The sequence below is a fragment of the Dermacentor variabilis genome, chromosome 11 (genome assembly GCF_050947875.1).
Source record: "Dermacentor variabilis isolate Ectoservices chromosome 11, ASM5094787v1, whole genome shotgun sequence".
In the NCBI taxonomy this organism is placed as follows: domain Eukaryota; kingdom Metazoa; phylum Arthropoda; class Arachnida; order Ixodida; family Ixodidae; genus Dermacentor; species Dermacentor variabilis.
Window position 1 is genome coordinate 68,234,496 of NC_134578.1, and position 18,925 is coordinate 68,253,420.

At 43.3% G+C, this 18,925-nt stretch overlaps 1 protein-coding gene across 1 annotated transcript in view; it reads left to right on the forward strand.

Moving 5' to 3' along the window:
• LOC142564330 (phosphate-regulating neutral endopeptidase PHEX-like) overlaps positions 1-18,925 on the forward strand; it is a 136,687-nt gene that overhangs the window by 12,064 nt on the left and 105,698 nt on the right. The window contains exons 3-4 of the mRNA XM_075675299.1: positions 2,079-2,129; positions 18,301-18,453. Of these exons, the coding sequence (XP_075531414.1) occupies positions 2,079-2,129; positions 18,301-18,453 (204 nt within the window). The remainder of the gene's footprint in view (positions 1-2,078; positions 2,130-18,300; positions 18,454-18,925) is intronic.

Here is an 18,925-nt window from a genome sequence, read left to right on the forward strand (position 1 = left end):
TTTGCCTCTCCAGGTCAGTGAGCATGCATTGCAGTTGGTCCCCTGAGTTACTAAGCAAGGCAATACCATCAGCGAATCGCAAGTTATTAAGGGATTCTCCATTAATTCTTATCCCCAATCCTTCCCAATCCAGGTCTCTGAATACCTCCTGTAAACACGCTGTGAATAGCATTGGAGAGATCGTATCTCCCTACCTGACGCCTTTCTTTATTGGGATTTTGCTGCTTTCTTTATGGAGGACTACGGTGGCTGTGGAGCCACTATTGATATCTTTCACTGTTTTTACATACGGCTCGTCTGCACACTGATTCCGTAATGGCTCCATGACTGATGAGGTTTCGACTGAATCAAACGCTTTCTCGTAATCAATGAAAGCTATATATAAGGACTCGTTATATTCCGCACATTTCTCTATCAATTCATTGATAGTGTGAATATGGTCTATTGTTGAGTAGCCTTTATGGAATCCTGCCTGATCTTTTGGTAGACAGAAGTCTCAGCTGTTCCTGATTCTATTTGCAATTACCTTAATAAATACTTTGTAGGCAACGGACAGTAAGCTGATCGGTCTATAATTTTTCAAGTCTTTGGCAGCCCCTTTCTTATGGATTAGGATTATGTTAGCGTTTTTCCAAGATTCCGGTATCCTTGAAATCATGAGGCATTGCCTATACAGGGTGGCCAGTTTCTCTAGAACAATCTGCCCACCATCCTTCAACAAATATGCTGTTACCTGATCCTACACAGCTGCCTTCCCCCTTTGCATAGCTCCCAAGGCTTTCTTTACTTCTACCGGCGTTACCTGTGGGATTTCGAATTCCTCTAGAGTATTCTCTCTTCCATTATCGTCGTGGGTGGCACTGGTACTGCATAAATCTCTATAGAACTCCTCAGCCACTTGAACTATCTCATCCATATTAGTGATGATATTGCCGGCTTTGTCTCTTAACGCGTACATCTGATTCTTGACAATTCCTAGTTTCTTCTTCATTGCTTTTAGGCTTCCTCTGTTCCTGAGAGCATGTTCAATTCTATCCATATTATACTTCCTTATGTCAGCTGTCTTACGCTTGTTGAATAACTTCGAAAGTTCTGACATATATATGTATTCATATAATGCAGGTATTAGCGTGAGAAACACGAGCCGCCATCCATGTATGTGTGTCCACTTCCCTACCTACGCGCAAGATATGGCTCAATGGGCCTGCATTTACATCGGGTTATTGTGTGTGGTGGTATACACTTCTGCTCTTCACCAGATGAAATGTGAGCTGGAGCACGGTAAAGCTCAACACTGTTTTGCCACCGCCTACTGTCTTCTTGAAAACTAGGTAAACGTCACTTCTTGTAGCTAGTAGCATCTTTTCCATGCCCTTTATTGGTCAACCATAGCGCAATGCCCTCGTCTACATCGAAATGGGCCTATAAGCGTGCAAAGCAAATTTGAAGGCACAGCCGATGGCTAGAATACCGCGCTTGTCACGGCAACTTCCATCGCCGCTTTCTTCTTCCAAGTACTCACATATGCAACAAGCTACAGCTTCACTTTCAGAACGAGTATTACGGCATCATCGATGGTGCACATCCGGAAAGTGGTATAGGCCCGCAGCTATCTAGTTTGCGGTTCCCGCCTTGACGACAGTCCTGCCCCCTACAATTGCCGACTACCACTAGTGCGGCGCGATGGACGTCAAGGCTGATGCTTTTCGTCTACTTTCTTTGAGTGATCCCAAAGCGCAAGGATCAATTCAGCCTATCACATGAAAATATACGAACAGGAGACTAGTAGACATAATGAACTAGTTCCTATCTACCCAAGACGTGCAGCTCAGCCTCCATCTTTTCAAAATGCAAACAGGAGTTACCCACTGAGTTCATGCCTTCACAGTAAGCACTTCTGTCAAAAGTCACATTTTCTTAATCTTCTATTTTGGAACGATTTGACAAGAATGGCTATACATCAGTAAATGTTCCTTCATTTGTTTATTCATTATTTCAGTCATTTATGCAAGTGATTTCTTTATAGTCATAGCAGTGCTACCTTTTTGACGATCAGTATAACTGTTTATTTATGACAGGAAGCTCAATGGATGATACAGCCTTATGTTCCAGTTTCTGCAGTGCAGAAGGTAAGACATTACATGAATTGATTTTCAAGTACCTTACGTGCAGTGATTGATTAGTAGCTGTGGTGTTGGCTGCTAGGCACGAGGTCGCGGGATAGAATCCCGGTCACGGCGGCTGCATCTAGATGGGGGCGAAATGCGAAAACACCCGTGTACTTTCATTTAGATGCACGCCAAAGAGTCCCAGGTGGTCCGAATATCCGGAGTCCCCCACTACGGCGTGCCTCATAATCAGATCGTGGTTTTGGCACGCAAAACCCCATAATTTAACTTTTAATTATCAAGTACCATAATCAGCTTGGAAATATACGTATATTTCTTTACACTTAAAATATAGGGCACGTTGTCTGTATGTAAGAAAAAAGAATATTAGACATACAAAAGATTAAGAAACAGTAAAAAGCCCTTCTACGTGAACCATAAGGAAGCGGATAGATAAACTTGTAAGCGGGGCAGTTCTGGTACATAGCTTTGGCGCATTCCGCCAAAAAAATGTGTATGAGGAGTGGTGGTGTGACCTGGGATAGGGCGGGGTGGTATTCCACTTAGTAGATCGCTTAGCCGATCGCAGGGGGGGGGGGGCGCCCGGGAGGGCCCCCCTGCGTGCTTGGTACGTGCTTGTCTGATGCAGTGAGATAGTGGCAGATCTACAAAACTTGATAACACACACGGTAGCAAAACCCGAAAACATTACTCGCAGCGCAAAACTCGAAGGACCACTAGCCTTTGAATAGGACAATATTGGTTTCGCATTTACAACTCATAATAAGTGGTTAGGTGTGCTCGGATTTTTTCTGGTCCTATGCGAGCAGCAACAACAGTACCTCAGCGCCCGAAAGCCTTCTCTACGTATCAATAATATAATAATGATTTATTGGCACGTTCAGTGAAATGGGCGTTGACGAGTGGTCACCTAGGCTGCTGAAAGCCATAGTCCAAAGCTTCGCATGCAAGGGCCGCGGTGCGTAGGAGCTGGCGACGCCCACAATTGAAAACATGCTCTTGACTTGTTAATGGGCTGGCTTGAGCAAAAACTACCAGTGCAAGCCTTCTCGGAGGACATGAAGCAATGTTCGAATAACTTGGCAGTGCTACTAGAGGGCATAGTGTGTCCAGGAAGAATAGCGAGATGGGGAGTCCGGCTTCCGCATGGTGCTTTTCTCAGCGTATGAGTTGGCTCGTCATTTATTTCGGAGGCCATGCGCAGACTTCGTCGGCTTCGCAAGATGGCGCATTTTTCGCATGGATTTGAGCACCTGTTGATGTTTTGTTGCGGATTTTGGTGCTTTTCGAGGGCTCTGTGGCGGATAAGAAATCATAAGCTTTTTTTTGTGCATGCTTTGAGCTTGCTTCTGTTTTCGATTTGCTGATCTTTTTAGCCTTTAAATAATAATTGGGCAGTTTCCTTTGTTTTCTCTTTCTTTTTGGTGTGCGCATGTATATGTGGTTATATAGGATAGGCAGAGCGCCCTCTCGCGCCACGTGCTTCAACACATGTAACCACGTGGGACGTTAAGCGTTTATAGCCTTTAAATAGTAGTTTGAAATCGCAAGAGTATTAGCTATCAGTAGTTGGAGTGTGTACACGTGCACTGGTATCCGGAACATTGCTTTGGTAAGACAGTGAGAGCGTGGCAGCGTGGTTGAACACGTGCGAAAACGTGGTATACCTTAAGTCTGTACGGCATTAATTGCTTTTAAGACGTTGGTCAGAATTACTTTGCGGCATTTTAAATATTTAGATATTGTGCGTATCCGTTTTTGTTAGGCGGCAGGTGCTCTGCATTATTATAGTATTATAGTATTTGCATAAGAAAAAGCTATGGAATACATGGCAAGAAAGCCGGGAAAGCATGCAGTGTGCGGTGGGTGTTTCATGTTAGACGAGGGGACGGATGAGAATGGAGAGGGAATCGAGTCAATCGAGACACACTGCGAGTTCCATGCTAGGCTGAAGAAAATGGAGGTTTTCCAGAATGAGCTTGTCAAATAGGTCGTAGAGCTCAAAATTGAGCTAAATATGGAGCGTGAGGTAGTGGGAAAAAAGACGTCAAGCAGACGAGAATGATCATGACCATGGAACGCAGACTCCCACGTGACAGGAGAGGGAATGCCAGCGAAGTGCATGGAATGGGTGCAGCGTGGTGAGGGGTTAGCTGGAAAGAGCTAAACCTACATTGAAGACGCCACACAAAAATACCAGGGGTGGAGGCGTCAGTGCCACTTGTCAAGATGAATCATGCGGAAAAAGACAAAGGGAAGCAGGGAGAGGAAGGAGAGGGTAAAATGGTGATTATCGCCTGCGAATCAAACCTAGGTAGGTGCTCAGAAGCTATTTTGGAGAGGGAGAAAGGTGATAAAAGAGTGGCGGTAGGGCCATTTCCACGGCGGACACTGGGTTCTGTCGTCGAGCGAGCAAAAGCAAAGCTCGTGGAAAATCCCCACGGGCGCAACCTTCCCATAGTAGCAGGTGGACTAAATGACGTCCTAAGCCGGAAAGGGACAGGTCTAGTGCCGCGCTTCGCGAAGGGGGTAGACGACTTCAATGAACCGTCCCCTCAAGTGTTGATCGTGGTGTGCACGGGGCCGGAGGAGCCTGTACGAGACAGTAAAGTACAGAGAGTCGTAGTGGCGGCTAATAAGGTGATATGGAAAATTAGCCGGCAGAAAGCTTTCGAAATTGTCGAAATAAACAGGGAAGTGACAAAGTGTGGTGGTTTTGAACGAGATGGGCTCTACTTCAATTACAGGCTTGGACGAGAAGTGGGCTGGCAACTTGCTGGTCGCGCTCTTGCCTTTTATTTATTTATTTATTGAATACTGCGGACACGTGGTCCAATCAGGGAGGGCGACATATGGTACATACAAAGAAAATCAGATTGACAAAACAAGGAGAACAATGAAAAACAAGATTAGGAAGTAGATTCAATTTATACAATTCCATTCGGTTACAGTTCGAGGAAAAAAAGAAAACTTATATGTGTTTGTTCTTGCAAAGTAAGGGGTTAATGCATCATGTCTGCGGTGGCGTGTAGTTCTGGTCGATAACTGCGATAAATCTTCAGATGGGTCAAGGGATAAATTGTTAGTGTGAAGTAGTTTAAGGAATTCAAGTCTCTGTTTTTTTTTCTTCTAAGTTCGAGTGGTTCAAGGTTGTTAATTTTCATAAGTTCGGTTGGAGAATCACATCCCTAAAATTTGTTAAATATAAATCTGACCGCTTTTCTCTGAATTCTCTCAAGACTATTGATATTAGTTTTGGTGTATGGATCCCAAACTATGCAAGCATATTCGAGCTTAGGTCTAGTTAGGGAGATGTAGCATAGCATTTTAACGTTAGCTGGGGCTTTCTTAAGTTTGTGTCTCAGCAGGCATAGTTTTCTGAAGGCTGAAGCGCAAGTGTTAGTTATGTGATCATTCCATGATAGTGAATTGTTAAGGGTCACTCCTAGGTATTTATAGCTAATGACTTCACGAAGAGGTGATGGACCTAACTTATATGTATAAAGCAGGGGTGATTTCTTATGCGTCATTCGCAGTAGTACGCTTTTATCTGTGTTTAGTGTCATTCCCCAGCACCCGCACCATGCAAGAATATTATTTAAACTACAACATAAACTGGTTTGATCATGGAGAGAAACAATATCTTTAAAGAGCACACAGTCATCGGCAAATAATAGAATCTGTACACCACCTTCAACCGTGTTAACAATATCATTATTATACAGAACGAAAAGAAGAGGACCGAGCACACTGCCCTGGGGAACACCCGATGTGACCGGAAGACAGCCCGATTTTTTGCCATTTATCTCAACGAATTGTTTCCGGTTAGACAAATAAGCAGAAATCCAAGAGATAGACATCTGAGGGATTCCTGCATTTTCAAGTTTTAGGATTAATTTATCATGAGGGACAATATCGAATGCCTTACGGAAGTCAAGGAAAATTATGTCTGTTTGTCCGTTCTTGTCAAGGGTTGATGCAAACGAATGAACTACAGTGACCAGCTGTGTGACAGTCGAATACCCTCTTCTGAACCCGTGCTGGAAATTAGTTAAAATTGAATGCTTTTCTAGATATGTGGTTATGCTTTTTGCTATGATATGTACGATGAGTTTGCAGAATGATGACGTTACAGAAATAGGACGGTAATTATCTACAAGGAGACGATGTCCCTTTTTGTGAATTGGTGCTATTCGGGCTGTTCTCCAGTCATTCGGTAACTCAGACGACAATAATGAAGCACGGAATATTATAACAAGAAACTTTGATAAGGTTACAGCATATCTACGGAGAAACAAATTAGGGGTGTTATCAGGCCCACTTGAACATTTCGGTTTTCGGTTCAGCACCATAGACACTACACCAGCATACGATATAAAATTCACATCAAAAGGTTGGTACGCTGGGCAGTTACGTGAACAATTACTGGGAGTTGAGAAGACACTGTGAAAAAACATATTAAAGTGATGACCAAGTTCAACGTTCTCCGTAACCATCTGTCCATGCATTGTCATTTGGGATATTGGCTTCTTCTTCTCGGCAATGTAATTCCAAAATTTACTTGGATCGTTTGTAATAAGATTAGGCAGAGATGAGTTAAAATAATAATCATTTGATTTACGCACGGCAAGTGCAAACTTGTCTTGTAGTTCAGATATTAAGTTTGGCTGCGTACGGGCCTTCTTTAATCTCTTAATTTTACGTTTCATATGAATGATGTTGCGATTGATCCATGGTGTTTGCTTGTGAGCTTGTTTTTGCTTATTTGGTATGAATTTATCAAGGCAAAAATGACACATGTCCTTAAAGTGGGTCCAAAGTAAGTTAACATTATTTTCGTCAAAATCGGTTAGACAATTTTCCAAGTAATTATTCGCGCATGCGTCGTTCGCGCGAGAATAATCTTTGACAAAATGGACAGATGATTTTTTAGTTTCAGCCCAGGAAGCAAGCTGTAAGCCAACACAAACAAGACAGTGGTCGGATAGCCCCTGCTCGATCACCACCGTGAATTCATCGAATTTCCGAGCTAAGAAAACAAGGTCCAAAACTGAAGATGAAGAACCTTGCACACGTGTTGGTTCAAGAACAACTTGTCTGAGATCAAGTGTTAACATGATATCAAAGAGTACATTAATATTCTCACTGTGATGTGGCCCAGGCTGAAGGCGCATCCAGTCTACACCGGGCAAACTAAAATCGCCTAATAGGATAATTTTACTGTGCAAATAGTTATTCATACGAGACCGTAATTCATGCAAAAATTCAGGAGGGGAGTCAGGAGGTCTGCAGATTGCGAATATAACGAGGGTGTAACCCCCAAGAGATACCTTTATGCATATACATTCCAACGTAGGTATTATGTCCAGAACGACAGCCTCTATCGGATCTTTAATTAGGACCGCCACACCTCCTCCCCTAGAAGACCTATCCACGCGATAAACACTATAGCTGGGAGGAAAGATGTCTTGGTCGTTAATATCTTCGCGAAGCTATGTTTCGGTAATAACAGTAATGTGAGGGTCGTGTTGAAGTAACAGTATTTCTAAGGAATCTGCTTTATTTACAATACTTCTAGCACTAATATTTAATAATCACACTTGCGTATTCCTTCAGAGTTCATTGTTTCACGACTGCGTTCGCCGAGAGCGAGTATCTGCAACCTGTACCCGTTTATTCTGCGATTCGTCCCAAAAGAATACATGCCTGTCTACTTTGAGCTTGTGTATAAGTGACACATTCTTTCCTTGAAGTTTATCGTTTCTTGCACTTTCCCACAGAAGCTTGCGCTTCTTTAAGGTAGATTGCGAGTAGTCGTTCTGGATGAAAATACTGGTTCCCTTCAGTTTTTTGTATTTTACAGTATTTCTTTCTTTTCATTAAAATTCTGAAGATACAGAATTACCGGTCCCTTGTCACCTTCCTTTCCTAATCTGTGAATCCGACCGACAGAATCACACTGTACATTCAATTTTTCTTTAAGCACATCCTTAACAACTTTATCCTTGAGTGCATTTTCTGTCTTATTTGGAATTTCAGGTATCCCATGAATTATCAGATTTGATCGTCGGCTTCGATCCTCCAGATCTGTGAGCTTTTTGTCCTGGAAGCTGATCAAGCGCTCAATAGACATTAAACTATGGGTGTTTGTTACTGGGGTATCAATTGTTTGCATTACTTGCGTCTGCATTTTGTTAAGCGTGCTGTAAAGTTCCAAAACCAGTTTCTCAGTTTTCAAGAAATGCGTTTTCAGTTCTTGTATATCGTTACGAAGAGTATCCTGCCCCTCTAATAACTGCTTAAGCATCTCGGTCTGTGTAGGGCCGGGATTTACTTCAACATCACCGCAAAGTAGCAATTTACACACAACGAGACATTTATAAGCCACAGCAATGCATCGCCGTGGGCACGGCAAGACCATAACACCACGATAATCGCTACGCAAGGAGCATGTATCGGAACCAACCTGCACAACGAAGAACAAGGCTCCCGTCAATGTCATGGCAGTTCCTGGTCCGCCGTGCCCACAGAAGGAAAATTCCTGCGGCGCTTCTTTTATACGGGTGACCACCAATGACGTCACAGTGCTGCGCTCAAGAGGGGCCGCTAGTAGCAGGGTTGCGTCTGGAGATGACGATGAGATTTGAGGCGCGATATCACCGCCGATGGTGCATATGCGCACATCGCAGAAAGGATGTTCGCCGAGACGTTCATGAACAGAAGTTGATACCATGGCGAATCCAAGAAAGCCCTGCGCAACGAAGAACAAGGCTCCCGTCAATGTCATGGCAGTTCCTGGTCCGCCGTGCCCACAGAAGGAAAATTCCTGCGGCGCTTCTTTTATACGGGTGACCACCGATGACGTCACAGCGCTGCGCTCAAGAGGGGCCGCTAGGAGCAGGGTTGCATCTGGAGATGACGATGAGATTTGAGGCGCGATATCACCGCCGATTGTGCATATGTGCACATCGCAGAAAGGATGTTCGCTGAGACGTTCATGAACAGAAGTTGATAACACGGCGAATCCAAGAAAGCCCTGCACAACGAAGAACAAGGCTCCCGTCAATGTCATGGCAGTTCCTGGTCCGCCGTGTCCACGTGCACGAGGTACAGGAGGCTACAGTTCGTAGTAATGAAGAGGGTCCCCTAGGGAAACCTCAGAATACGATTATCGTCAATAACAGAAAAAGTAGCAAAACAAGAAAGAGAGCTCGCCTTGCAATAGGTACATCAACATGAAAGACGGCAGAAGAAAAGTGGGTAGATATTTAGGAGCAGGTAAATAAAGAACAAATATGGGTGTATGCGGTTACAGAAACGCACTTTAGAGACTCGGAACATCCGCAAAGGATTGAGAATTGTGTTTGGGAAGGGTGCAACAGAACTAAGTCGGAAAGAAAGGAGGGGCAGTCGGAATGCTCATCCATCATAGAGCCAAATGGAAGAGTAACTTCAAAATGTCGAGAGCATCTTTCGTTATCAGGTACAATGAGTGGGAAAAAAGATTGGCTAGGCATAACGTATTTGTGGACCGGAAATAATTGCACAGACAAGCATCAAGAGTTAGCAGAACGAAGAGGTTGTATTTGAAGAAAAAAATTGCATGAAAGAGAACCAGATGGTAAAGGAGCTAGTGCGGACAAATTTCAACTGGAAGATTGCTGAAGAGAAGCTTCCTAAGTACACAGCCACAGGGCTAGACGAGGTTACCATTAGACTTATTAATGAACTAGGACCTAAGGAAGCTTTGGTGAAAGCAGTGGAAGACGCTTTAGAAGGTAGAAGAATACCCGACAGTTAGCGACAAAGTAGGATTAACTTAATTTATAAAGGTAAGGGGGAGAAAGATAGAATTCACTCGTATAGACCGTTGACCATTACATCGGTAATATACAGGTTGTCAATGCTGGCAATCAAATTAAACTGCAAGCATGGATAGAGAATAATGGGGTATTGGGAGAACTTCAGAATGACTTCACAATAGGTAGGCATTTGTATGACAACTTATTTGCGCTTACTCAGCGTATTGGAATATCAAAAGTAGAAAACAGAGTATTACATGTGGCCTTTATAGACAATACGGGAGCCTACGACAACGCAGACCGCAACATTTTGTGGGATATTCTGGAGGGGGAAGGCTTAGGCGATGATTGTCTATAGCTTCTGAGAGATATTTACCTAGAAAATACCGTTTGTGCTGAATGAGAAGGAACGAGGAGCGAGGAGAAAGTTGATATCAACAAGGCACTGAGGCAGGGGCACCTTTTATTCCCACTACTGTTTATGATGTACATGGTGAGCATCAAGATTACGCTAGAAGCATGTAATATGGGGTTTATTATTTCATAGAAACAGGCGGATAAAGTAGTAGAGCAGCAGCTTCAGGTTTATATTATGCGGCTGACAATGTGTTGCTGTCTAACAAGCAAAGTGATTTGCAACGTCTGGCTAATGTCTGTTGAAGGGAAGGCGACAATTTAGGTTGGAAATCAACCGTACAAAATCATTTGTATTGTATTCAAAGAAAACAGTGAACAGACGGGGGCAATACATGGCCAGAAAATACCTCAGGTCAGAGAATATAAATATATTGGTATATGGATGATGATGATTGATGTTTAATGGCGTAAGGGCATCTAAGGCCAAAGAGCGTCAGGAGATGTGTTATGGTTTAGTATAATTGTGAGTTTAGGACAATGATTTAAAAATAAAGGCTGTATAGATGCCTACACGTCAGATATATTTTTAAATACTAGTGGATGAATTCTACAATAATTACTAAGATAAATAGAAGGCTTTAAATGCATTTGCTACAGGCACACATGTTAAATTATTCTCCATTGTCCAAGTCCCTTGGTGTCCAATTCTTGCTTACGCAAGAAGTGCAACAGCTCAGACATACTTTTGTCCATCAGACTGTGCCTCACCTGTGAGGCACAATCTGAAGGTTAGGACGGTATGAGATGATGTCGACAAAGTTAACTTGAGATAATTAAGCACTTTTTTAAAGTTAAAAAGCGCATCTTCTGATAAGAACATCGAGGGATGGGGTGGTATATGATGTGAGTAGAGTTCTCTAAAATGAGCCAATCGGTCTCGGTGAAGTTCAGGACATTGAATAAGGACATGTAGGACGGTTAGGTTCTCACCGCAGCGTGCGCACGTCAGTGGGTCAGTTGCTGTCAAGAGATATTTGTGTGTGCAATAAGTGTGTCCTATTTATTGTCGTGCCAGGGTGACTTCGGTGTGTCCATCAAGCTTCAGTGGAAGCGATTTGCTTAACTGCGGTTTGAGCAGGTGCAGCTCATTTTCAACTTCCTTGTCCCACTGAGCTGGTTTCATGTCCACACCAGATATCCAGGTTACATCAACGGTATCCCGGTGAGCCGCTTGTCCAGAATTTTTGTCTGCCATTTGACTGCCTGCGATCCCACAGTGTCCTGGCACCCAGCATACAACAAGAGCAAGGTTTTGTTTATGTGCTACGTGAATGTGTTTAAGGAGCATGTTTAATACAGGGTTTCGGCTTGCTTTGCCACAGGACAGGGCTGTGACAACGCTTAAGGAATCTGTGTATATTCTGGACTTTTGTATCTTGGCCTGCACTATGTACTCAACAGTGATCAGGATACCGTACGCTTCGGCTGTAAAAATGCTGCTATGGTTATGTAAGGTTTTAGTGTTGGAGAAGTTTGGGGCATGGGCTGCACACGATACCGAAGTTGCAGACTTCGAAGCATCAGTGAAAAATGCCATCGATCTATACTTGTCTTCAAGGGCCAAGAAATGTTGCTGGATGAGGGCACTTGCACTACTCTTTTTGTTCAGCTCTGTAAAGGACAAGTCACAGGTAACTGTACATTGCTCCCAAGGTGGGATGGGTTCAGCATTGCCGCTTTCCTTCAGATCTGTGAAAAGTACTCAGAGTTTTTCCGCAACAGATTTTACTGCCAACGGGAACGGCGGGGCGTGTTAAGGCCTGTTTAAGTACAATTGATTTGTGGACTGATCATTTATGAGTGCTTTGCGTGGATGTTGTTTGATTGACATGGTTCTTATTGCATAGGTGACTCCCAGATATGTACGTTGATAATCCAGCGGCCAATGATCCGATTCTGCATATAGGCTTTGGACGGGGCTCGTACGAAAGGCACCAAGTGCTAGGCGGTTACCTAAGTGATACACAGGATCGAGTAGCTTAAGTGCTGTCTTTGAAGCCGACTGGTAAACACTACATCCGTAGTCTATGCGTGACAACACAAGGCTTTTAAAAAGAGATAGGAGGCAATACCTATCTGGTTCCCCACGACTGATGAGATAGAATCTTTAAAAGGTTCATGTTTTAAGACATTTCAGCTTCAACTGTTTATATGCTGCGTGAAGGTTAGTTTACTATCGAAGGTTATACCCAGAAATTTTTGTTCTTTTCTATTTACCAGGCTTCTCCCATGCATCGTAATGAAAGGGTCAGGACATAACCCTCTACGTCTGGAAAACAGCACACAGGAAGTCTTTTCTGCATTGAATCTAAACCCGTTTTCGTCTGCCCATTTCGTTAGCCGATTAACACTCAACTGTATCTGGCGTTCACATATGGACAGGTTGCAATATTTAAAGCTCATTTGGATGTCGTCCACATAGACAGAATAAGACACTATTGATGGTATAACAGAGCGGAGAAAGTTCATTGTGATTGTAAAAAGTGTGCAACTTAGCATTCCTCCCTTTGGTACACCGTTTTCTTGAATAAAAGTGCGCGATAGTACATTGCCAATTCTAACGCAGAACTTTCTTTCAGGTAAGTAATTTTGCAAAATATTCAGCATACTACCACAAATTCCTTAGGAAGACAGGCCTTGCAGAATACCGTGTCGCCAGGCAGTATCATATGCCTTCTCAAGATCAAAGAATACAGATAGACAGTATTGGCTATGTACAAATGCATCACGTATATATGATTCAAGGAGAACTAGATTATTGGTTGTAGACCTCGCTCTTCGGAAGCCAGATTGGCGAGGATCCAATATACCATTATATTCCAAAGAGAAGCCAAGGCGTCGGTTAATCATCTTTTCAAATACTTTAAGTAAGCAGCTAGTAAGTGCAATTGGTCTGTAACTGTTAACTAAGGAAGGGTCTTTGCCGTGTTTGAGTATTGGTAGGACTATTGCTTCTTTCCAGGATGAAGGTATATGACCAGTAGCAAATATCTTATTGTAAAGGCCTAAAAGGCAGTTTAGGGTCTCATAAGGCAGATTGTTGATTATTTCATAAGTTATTGCGTCAGAACCTGGAGCCGAGCTACTACACGAGCATAGGGCAAGCTTGATTTCATGGAAAGTTAACGCTCTGTTGTGCCTTTCTGATGACTTGTTTGGACGCAGACGAATATTTTCAGCTATTCTTTTGTGCTTTAAGAAAGTTTCGGAATAGTTTTCCGAACTTGATACTCTTTCAAAGTGCTCGCCAAGAGTGTTTGCTTCTTCTTATATTTACTCACCAGAGCCATTGACGAGAGGAAAAGGATTTGGACATCCTTTTAGTTTACGTACCCTGTTATATACTTTGCTTACATCCGTGTATGAGTTTATTGAGGACATGTAGCGTGTCCAGCTTTCTCTTTTGGATATTCGGCGGATACGGCTTCCATTTGCTTTGCACCGCTTAAATTCTATTAGATTATGTTTTCTGTGGTTGGATAGCGTGAAAATCTACTCCATGCTTTGTTCTGGCGTTTCCTTGCAGTTTCGCAGTCTTTGTTCCACCGCGGCTCTGGAGTGACTTTATCTATGCAGGGCTGAGGTATGCAGTTTTTAGGAGAACAGACGATATGTTCAGTGATGTAGCTGGCCAGTTACTCTACACCTAGGTGGTCCACATCTTCCAGGCACAGTTCACATATGTTTCTGAACTTTGACCAGTCTGCACTATAAATTTTCCACTCTTTGGGGTAAGCTGGTCCATCGTGCCACTTTGTTGTTTCTTGGAGTGTAAGGCAATGATCGCTCCCATATGGATTACTGATAACTCTCCATTCCAGGTATGGAAGAAGTGACGCTGACCCTATTGCTTAATCTGTACATGAATACGTGTTGTGTGTGGAACTGTAAAAGGTTGGCTCTGCCTTATTAAATAGGCAGGCTCCAGAAGAAAGAAGGAAGTTCTCTATTGCCCATCCTCTCGCATCACATCTTGAGTCACCCCAGAATGTGCTGTGAGCATTGAAGTCTCCGATTATTATATAGGGTTCGGGAAGCTGGTCAATCAGCTTTTCAAATTCTGCAATTTCAAACCTTTCATCAGGCGGTATGTATATGGAGCAAATAGTTATGAGTTGGTTGAACAATATAGCCCAAACAGCCACTGCTTAAAATGAACTCTGGAGTGATACATGCTGGCATGCTACTGACTTTTGGGCTACGATTGCCACACCACCTGAAGAAGAATTGCCATTATTTCTATCTTTACGGAAAATTACGTGCTGTTTTAAGAAGTTTTGGTGTGTAGACTTTAAATGTGTTTCTTGAACACGCAACAATCGTGGCTGATATTCCTCTAGTAGATCTTTGACGTCATCTAGATTGCGAAATAGGCCCCTGGCATTCCACTGAATTATTTGTGTAGCCATATTGAGGAAGATTTTTGTTGTCTGTGTTCAAGAGTACGTGGTAAAGATAGATGGATATGTATACAAGGGCGGTAGCCGTTTAGGTTACCGGTCCCTTTCTTTGAGCAGTTACAGGTATTTTATCTCTTTTAGCGTGCTCTTGAGAGCGCTGATCTTTCGGTGTCGATGACGCCGGGGATTTCTGGTCGACCTCCATAACCTTCTCTGAAGCGCTGCAGGATCGTGACCTAGGCGCTGAAACTCGCGTCCCAGGCCGTGGAGTTCGGATTAGCTTTGGGACCTGCGGGACCAGAGTCGGCAGGTCCACCTTCGATGTTGATGGAGCAGCAGTTGCTGCAGCCACCAGCGGGGCAGGTGGAGTGATTACCGGGCCACTATCAGTGACCGCGGTAGACTACCGAGGGATTTGTGACGCTGCCCCCCGTCACGCGACCTCGGAAAAGCTTGTGTGATCTAAATATGACAGACGTTTCCTTGCTTCGTGAAATGTTATATTTTCTTTGATCTTTAATGCAATGATTTCTTTTTCTTTCTTCCATTTAGGGCATGTTCTAGAGTAGGCTGGATGGCTTACATCACAGTTCACGCAATGTGGAGATGTGTCGCACGTGTCTGATGGATGATTGTTCGAGCTGCATTTGCGCAAGTCTGCCTTCCTCGGCATGACTGGGATCCATGGCCATACCTCTGGCACGTAAACCACCGTCGAGGATTTGGGATGTACGGCCTAACACGTACTTTGATATAGCTTGCATCCAATGTTCTAGGCAGTAGACTGGTACCGAAGGTTAATACTATGTGCTTTATTGGAAGTTGTTCATTGTTCCTGTGGATTAGGATTCTTTCTACCTTGATCACATTTTGGTCCTGGAAACCTTCAAGCAGCTCTTCATTACTAAGGTCTAAGAAGTCGTCTTCAGAGATTACTCCACGGCTCGTGTTCATGGTTCGATGTGCCGACACTGTGACTGCTACATCGCCAATACATTTCAAGTCATTAATTTTATCGTGTTGTGTTTTATCCCTCAATTCAAGGAGCAGGTCTCCATTCGACATCTTTGTAGCTTTGTAGCCAGATCCTACAGTGTTTGCGAGGCATTTCGCCACGAAGAAGGGCGAGAATTTACGCATGCTCTAGTTGCCTTCACTGTTGATTACTTTGTACTTAGGGAAGTGTTCTTGATTGTTCTTCAAAAAGAATTGAAACGTTGCATCGGTGCGCCCTCTTTTTAGAAGGCGATCAAGGGAAAGTGGTTTGCTAGAAGCCATATAGAAGTCTTGAGTTCGGCAGCAGCGCCAACCACCCACCACCAAGCCCAACATGGGGACGGAGCGAGCCTTACGAGTAAGACAAGCCCTCGCCAGTTGTACGGTGCTACTATAACCCAATCGGGATTACCCAAGGTTGGCCACCCACACTAGGTTAAGCCTCGCTGCAAGGAAAGTCGGAAGTAAATAGAAGAGAGGAGAAGACAAAAAAGATTGAAAGGAAGAAAGAGAGACGCAGAATGGAGAGGGGGACAGGAAAAGGCAACTACCGATTTCCCCAGGGTGGGTCAGTCCGGAGGTGCCGTCTATGTGAAGCAGAGGCCAAAGGAGTGTTTTGCCTCCGCCGGGGGGCCTTAAAGGTCCAAACACCCAGCATCAGCTCAACCCCCAGGATCCCCCTTTCCCCAGACACGGCTAAGCCGCGCACGGCTACACGCGGGAGGGTCCAACCCCCATGTGCTCGGGTACGTGGTGTCGCAACACACCACACGCCTGCTGACGCAAATGCCCCTGTGGGGGTTTAGTATAGGGATAAATGAAGGCTACAGATGTATGGAAACACAGGAAAAACTATAACACTAAAGAGGAAGTTAAATGCAGCCATAATTAAGCATAGAGCGCTATGGGGTACAAGAGGTGCAAGGTGTTCCGGGGTTTGTCAAAACGTGTAATGGTTCCCGGACCCACTTTTGGAAATGCGATTGTTTGCTTGAAATCAGGGGTACAATCAGGACTCGATAGCAACCAAAGGTCAGTGGGACGGCTCGCATTGGGCGCTCACGGGAAGACTACAAATGAAGCTGTGCAGGGTGATATGGGCTGGACAATTTTTGAAGTGAGAGAAGTTCACAATAAAATTTAGTATGATGAACAACTGGGGAACATAGAAGAAAATAAATGGACTGATAGAGTGTTGAGGTATTTTTACAGAAAAAAACATTGATTCGCAGTGGAGGAGAACGAATAGGAAGCTTACCAGCAAGTGTGTGGCCTGTAGGGTGGGCAACACAACAACAAACAACGTCATGCGGAAAGTCAGAGAGGCTGAAATAATCTCAAGGGTAGCGGTAATGGAAAAGAAACCTGCCATGAATAACTATTAAGAATAAAAAAGGAAATAAGGAAAGAAATAGCTTATGATAACTGAAAAGGAAGCTCATTACATTTCGAAACGAGATCAGGATGCCTTAGACCACGCATATATATATATATATATATATATATATATATATATATATAAGAAGGAAGAAGAAGCACGTGCTTGCTGAGGTAAAGCTAAGGAAAAGATTGAGCATATTAAGTTAGAATGGGAAGATATCTGCCCAGCGATCGATTTAGGCACCAATGGACTCCTTGAAGGCCTTGGGTTCAGCGAGAGCAGGGGGCAGTAAACTTGTCCGCAATATAGATTAGGAAGAGGCGATTGGAAGATTGGTGGAAGAAAAGTAGGGAAACGACAAAAAACGGAGACGTACAGAAACAAAGCTCACAATAGGGGATCAAAAAAGTATGGTTATGGGAATTCATCGTGCGTTTTCTTTTTTATATATTTTTTTTATTTTTTACCTAAAAAAACATTAGACGGCATAATAGCAAGAACTTGGTGCAACCCACCTTCCCATTCCAAAGGGGAAGCTCATAACCTCCATGCATCCATCCATCCATCCATCCAAACACCGAGAGCAGTATGGCTGCAGTACATGAATCATAAATAAGGCACTTTGACAGTGACAATAGCTCGTGCCGCTACATTGGTTCAATGCTGAGCGCATTACCGTCGGCACTCATCCTGGATTGGCTTCCGCCAATTGTTTCCCGTTAATAATTTGACCAGTCCACAATGTTGTTTCGTTGCGTAGTGGTATTTTGTAATTCTTCCATAGCAGCGTGTGTTGTGGAAGCTAGAACTATGCATAGATAAAAGCTTGTTTGTCATACTCTAGAGAAGCCTGTAAACATTTCATTCCTGAACGACTAATATGGCGCCAGGTCATCGTATTGTTTTGCTAAGCTCAATACTTATGGCAATATTACGGAAAACTTATGCCAACAATATTTGATGGTCCTACGCAGTCATAAGGTTGCTAAATATTTTTTTTCCATCTAAAGATGGCAGCTAAACCTTCTTTCTTTTCATACTCTTACGAAAGGGCAACTTCCCATTCGTTGCTTCATCTGAAGTTTCTATTGTAAGTTCTACCATGAAATATTAATGGTCATTTTACAGTAAGTAACCTTATAATGCTTTCATGTAATAAAATTTCTTTTATGAAGTACCCAAAGAGGACAAGAGCAATCTTCAGCCAAAACCATGCGACAATTTCTACAAGCATGTTTGTGGGAACAAACAGCCTTTGCAGACCGAAGATGCTGGAGAGGAAATCCAAGAAACTTATTTACAAAAGGAGCTAGTAAAGAAAATTAAAGGTAAGAAAGCAAACTTCATTAAAATTTACCTCAAGTTGAAGGTGTATCTGCAGATATTTCCTCAATGACATACTGCTTTGCACCCTTCTTGAACGTTTTATTTCTAGCATGATTGAACCCTAAAGAGGTTGGGCAGGTTCCTAGCATGCATGGGACGCGAAAATTAAATTAGGGTAGGCTTTATAGGGGACGCAGCCGATGTGTTGTACATTAAATGTCTCGCGCCTGCTGTGGAGAGCATCTGAGCACTAAGGTACAGAAATGGTGCAACAAAATACACAAGTGACATTCATTTACGCATTATATTGTTAAGGCATGAAGTGGCAACAGCCTCTCGGAATTCTCGGCTGCTGTTTATATACGCCTTGTAAGTACACCGTGTAAAGTTTTTTATACCTGTGACAATTTGGTGGAGGTGCGGGGTTTAAAACAATTTACACTCCCATATTTAAGTGGTCGAGTAGTTTTTGCT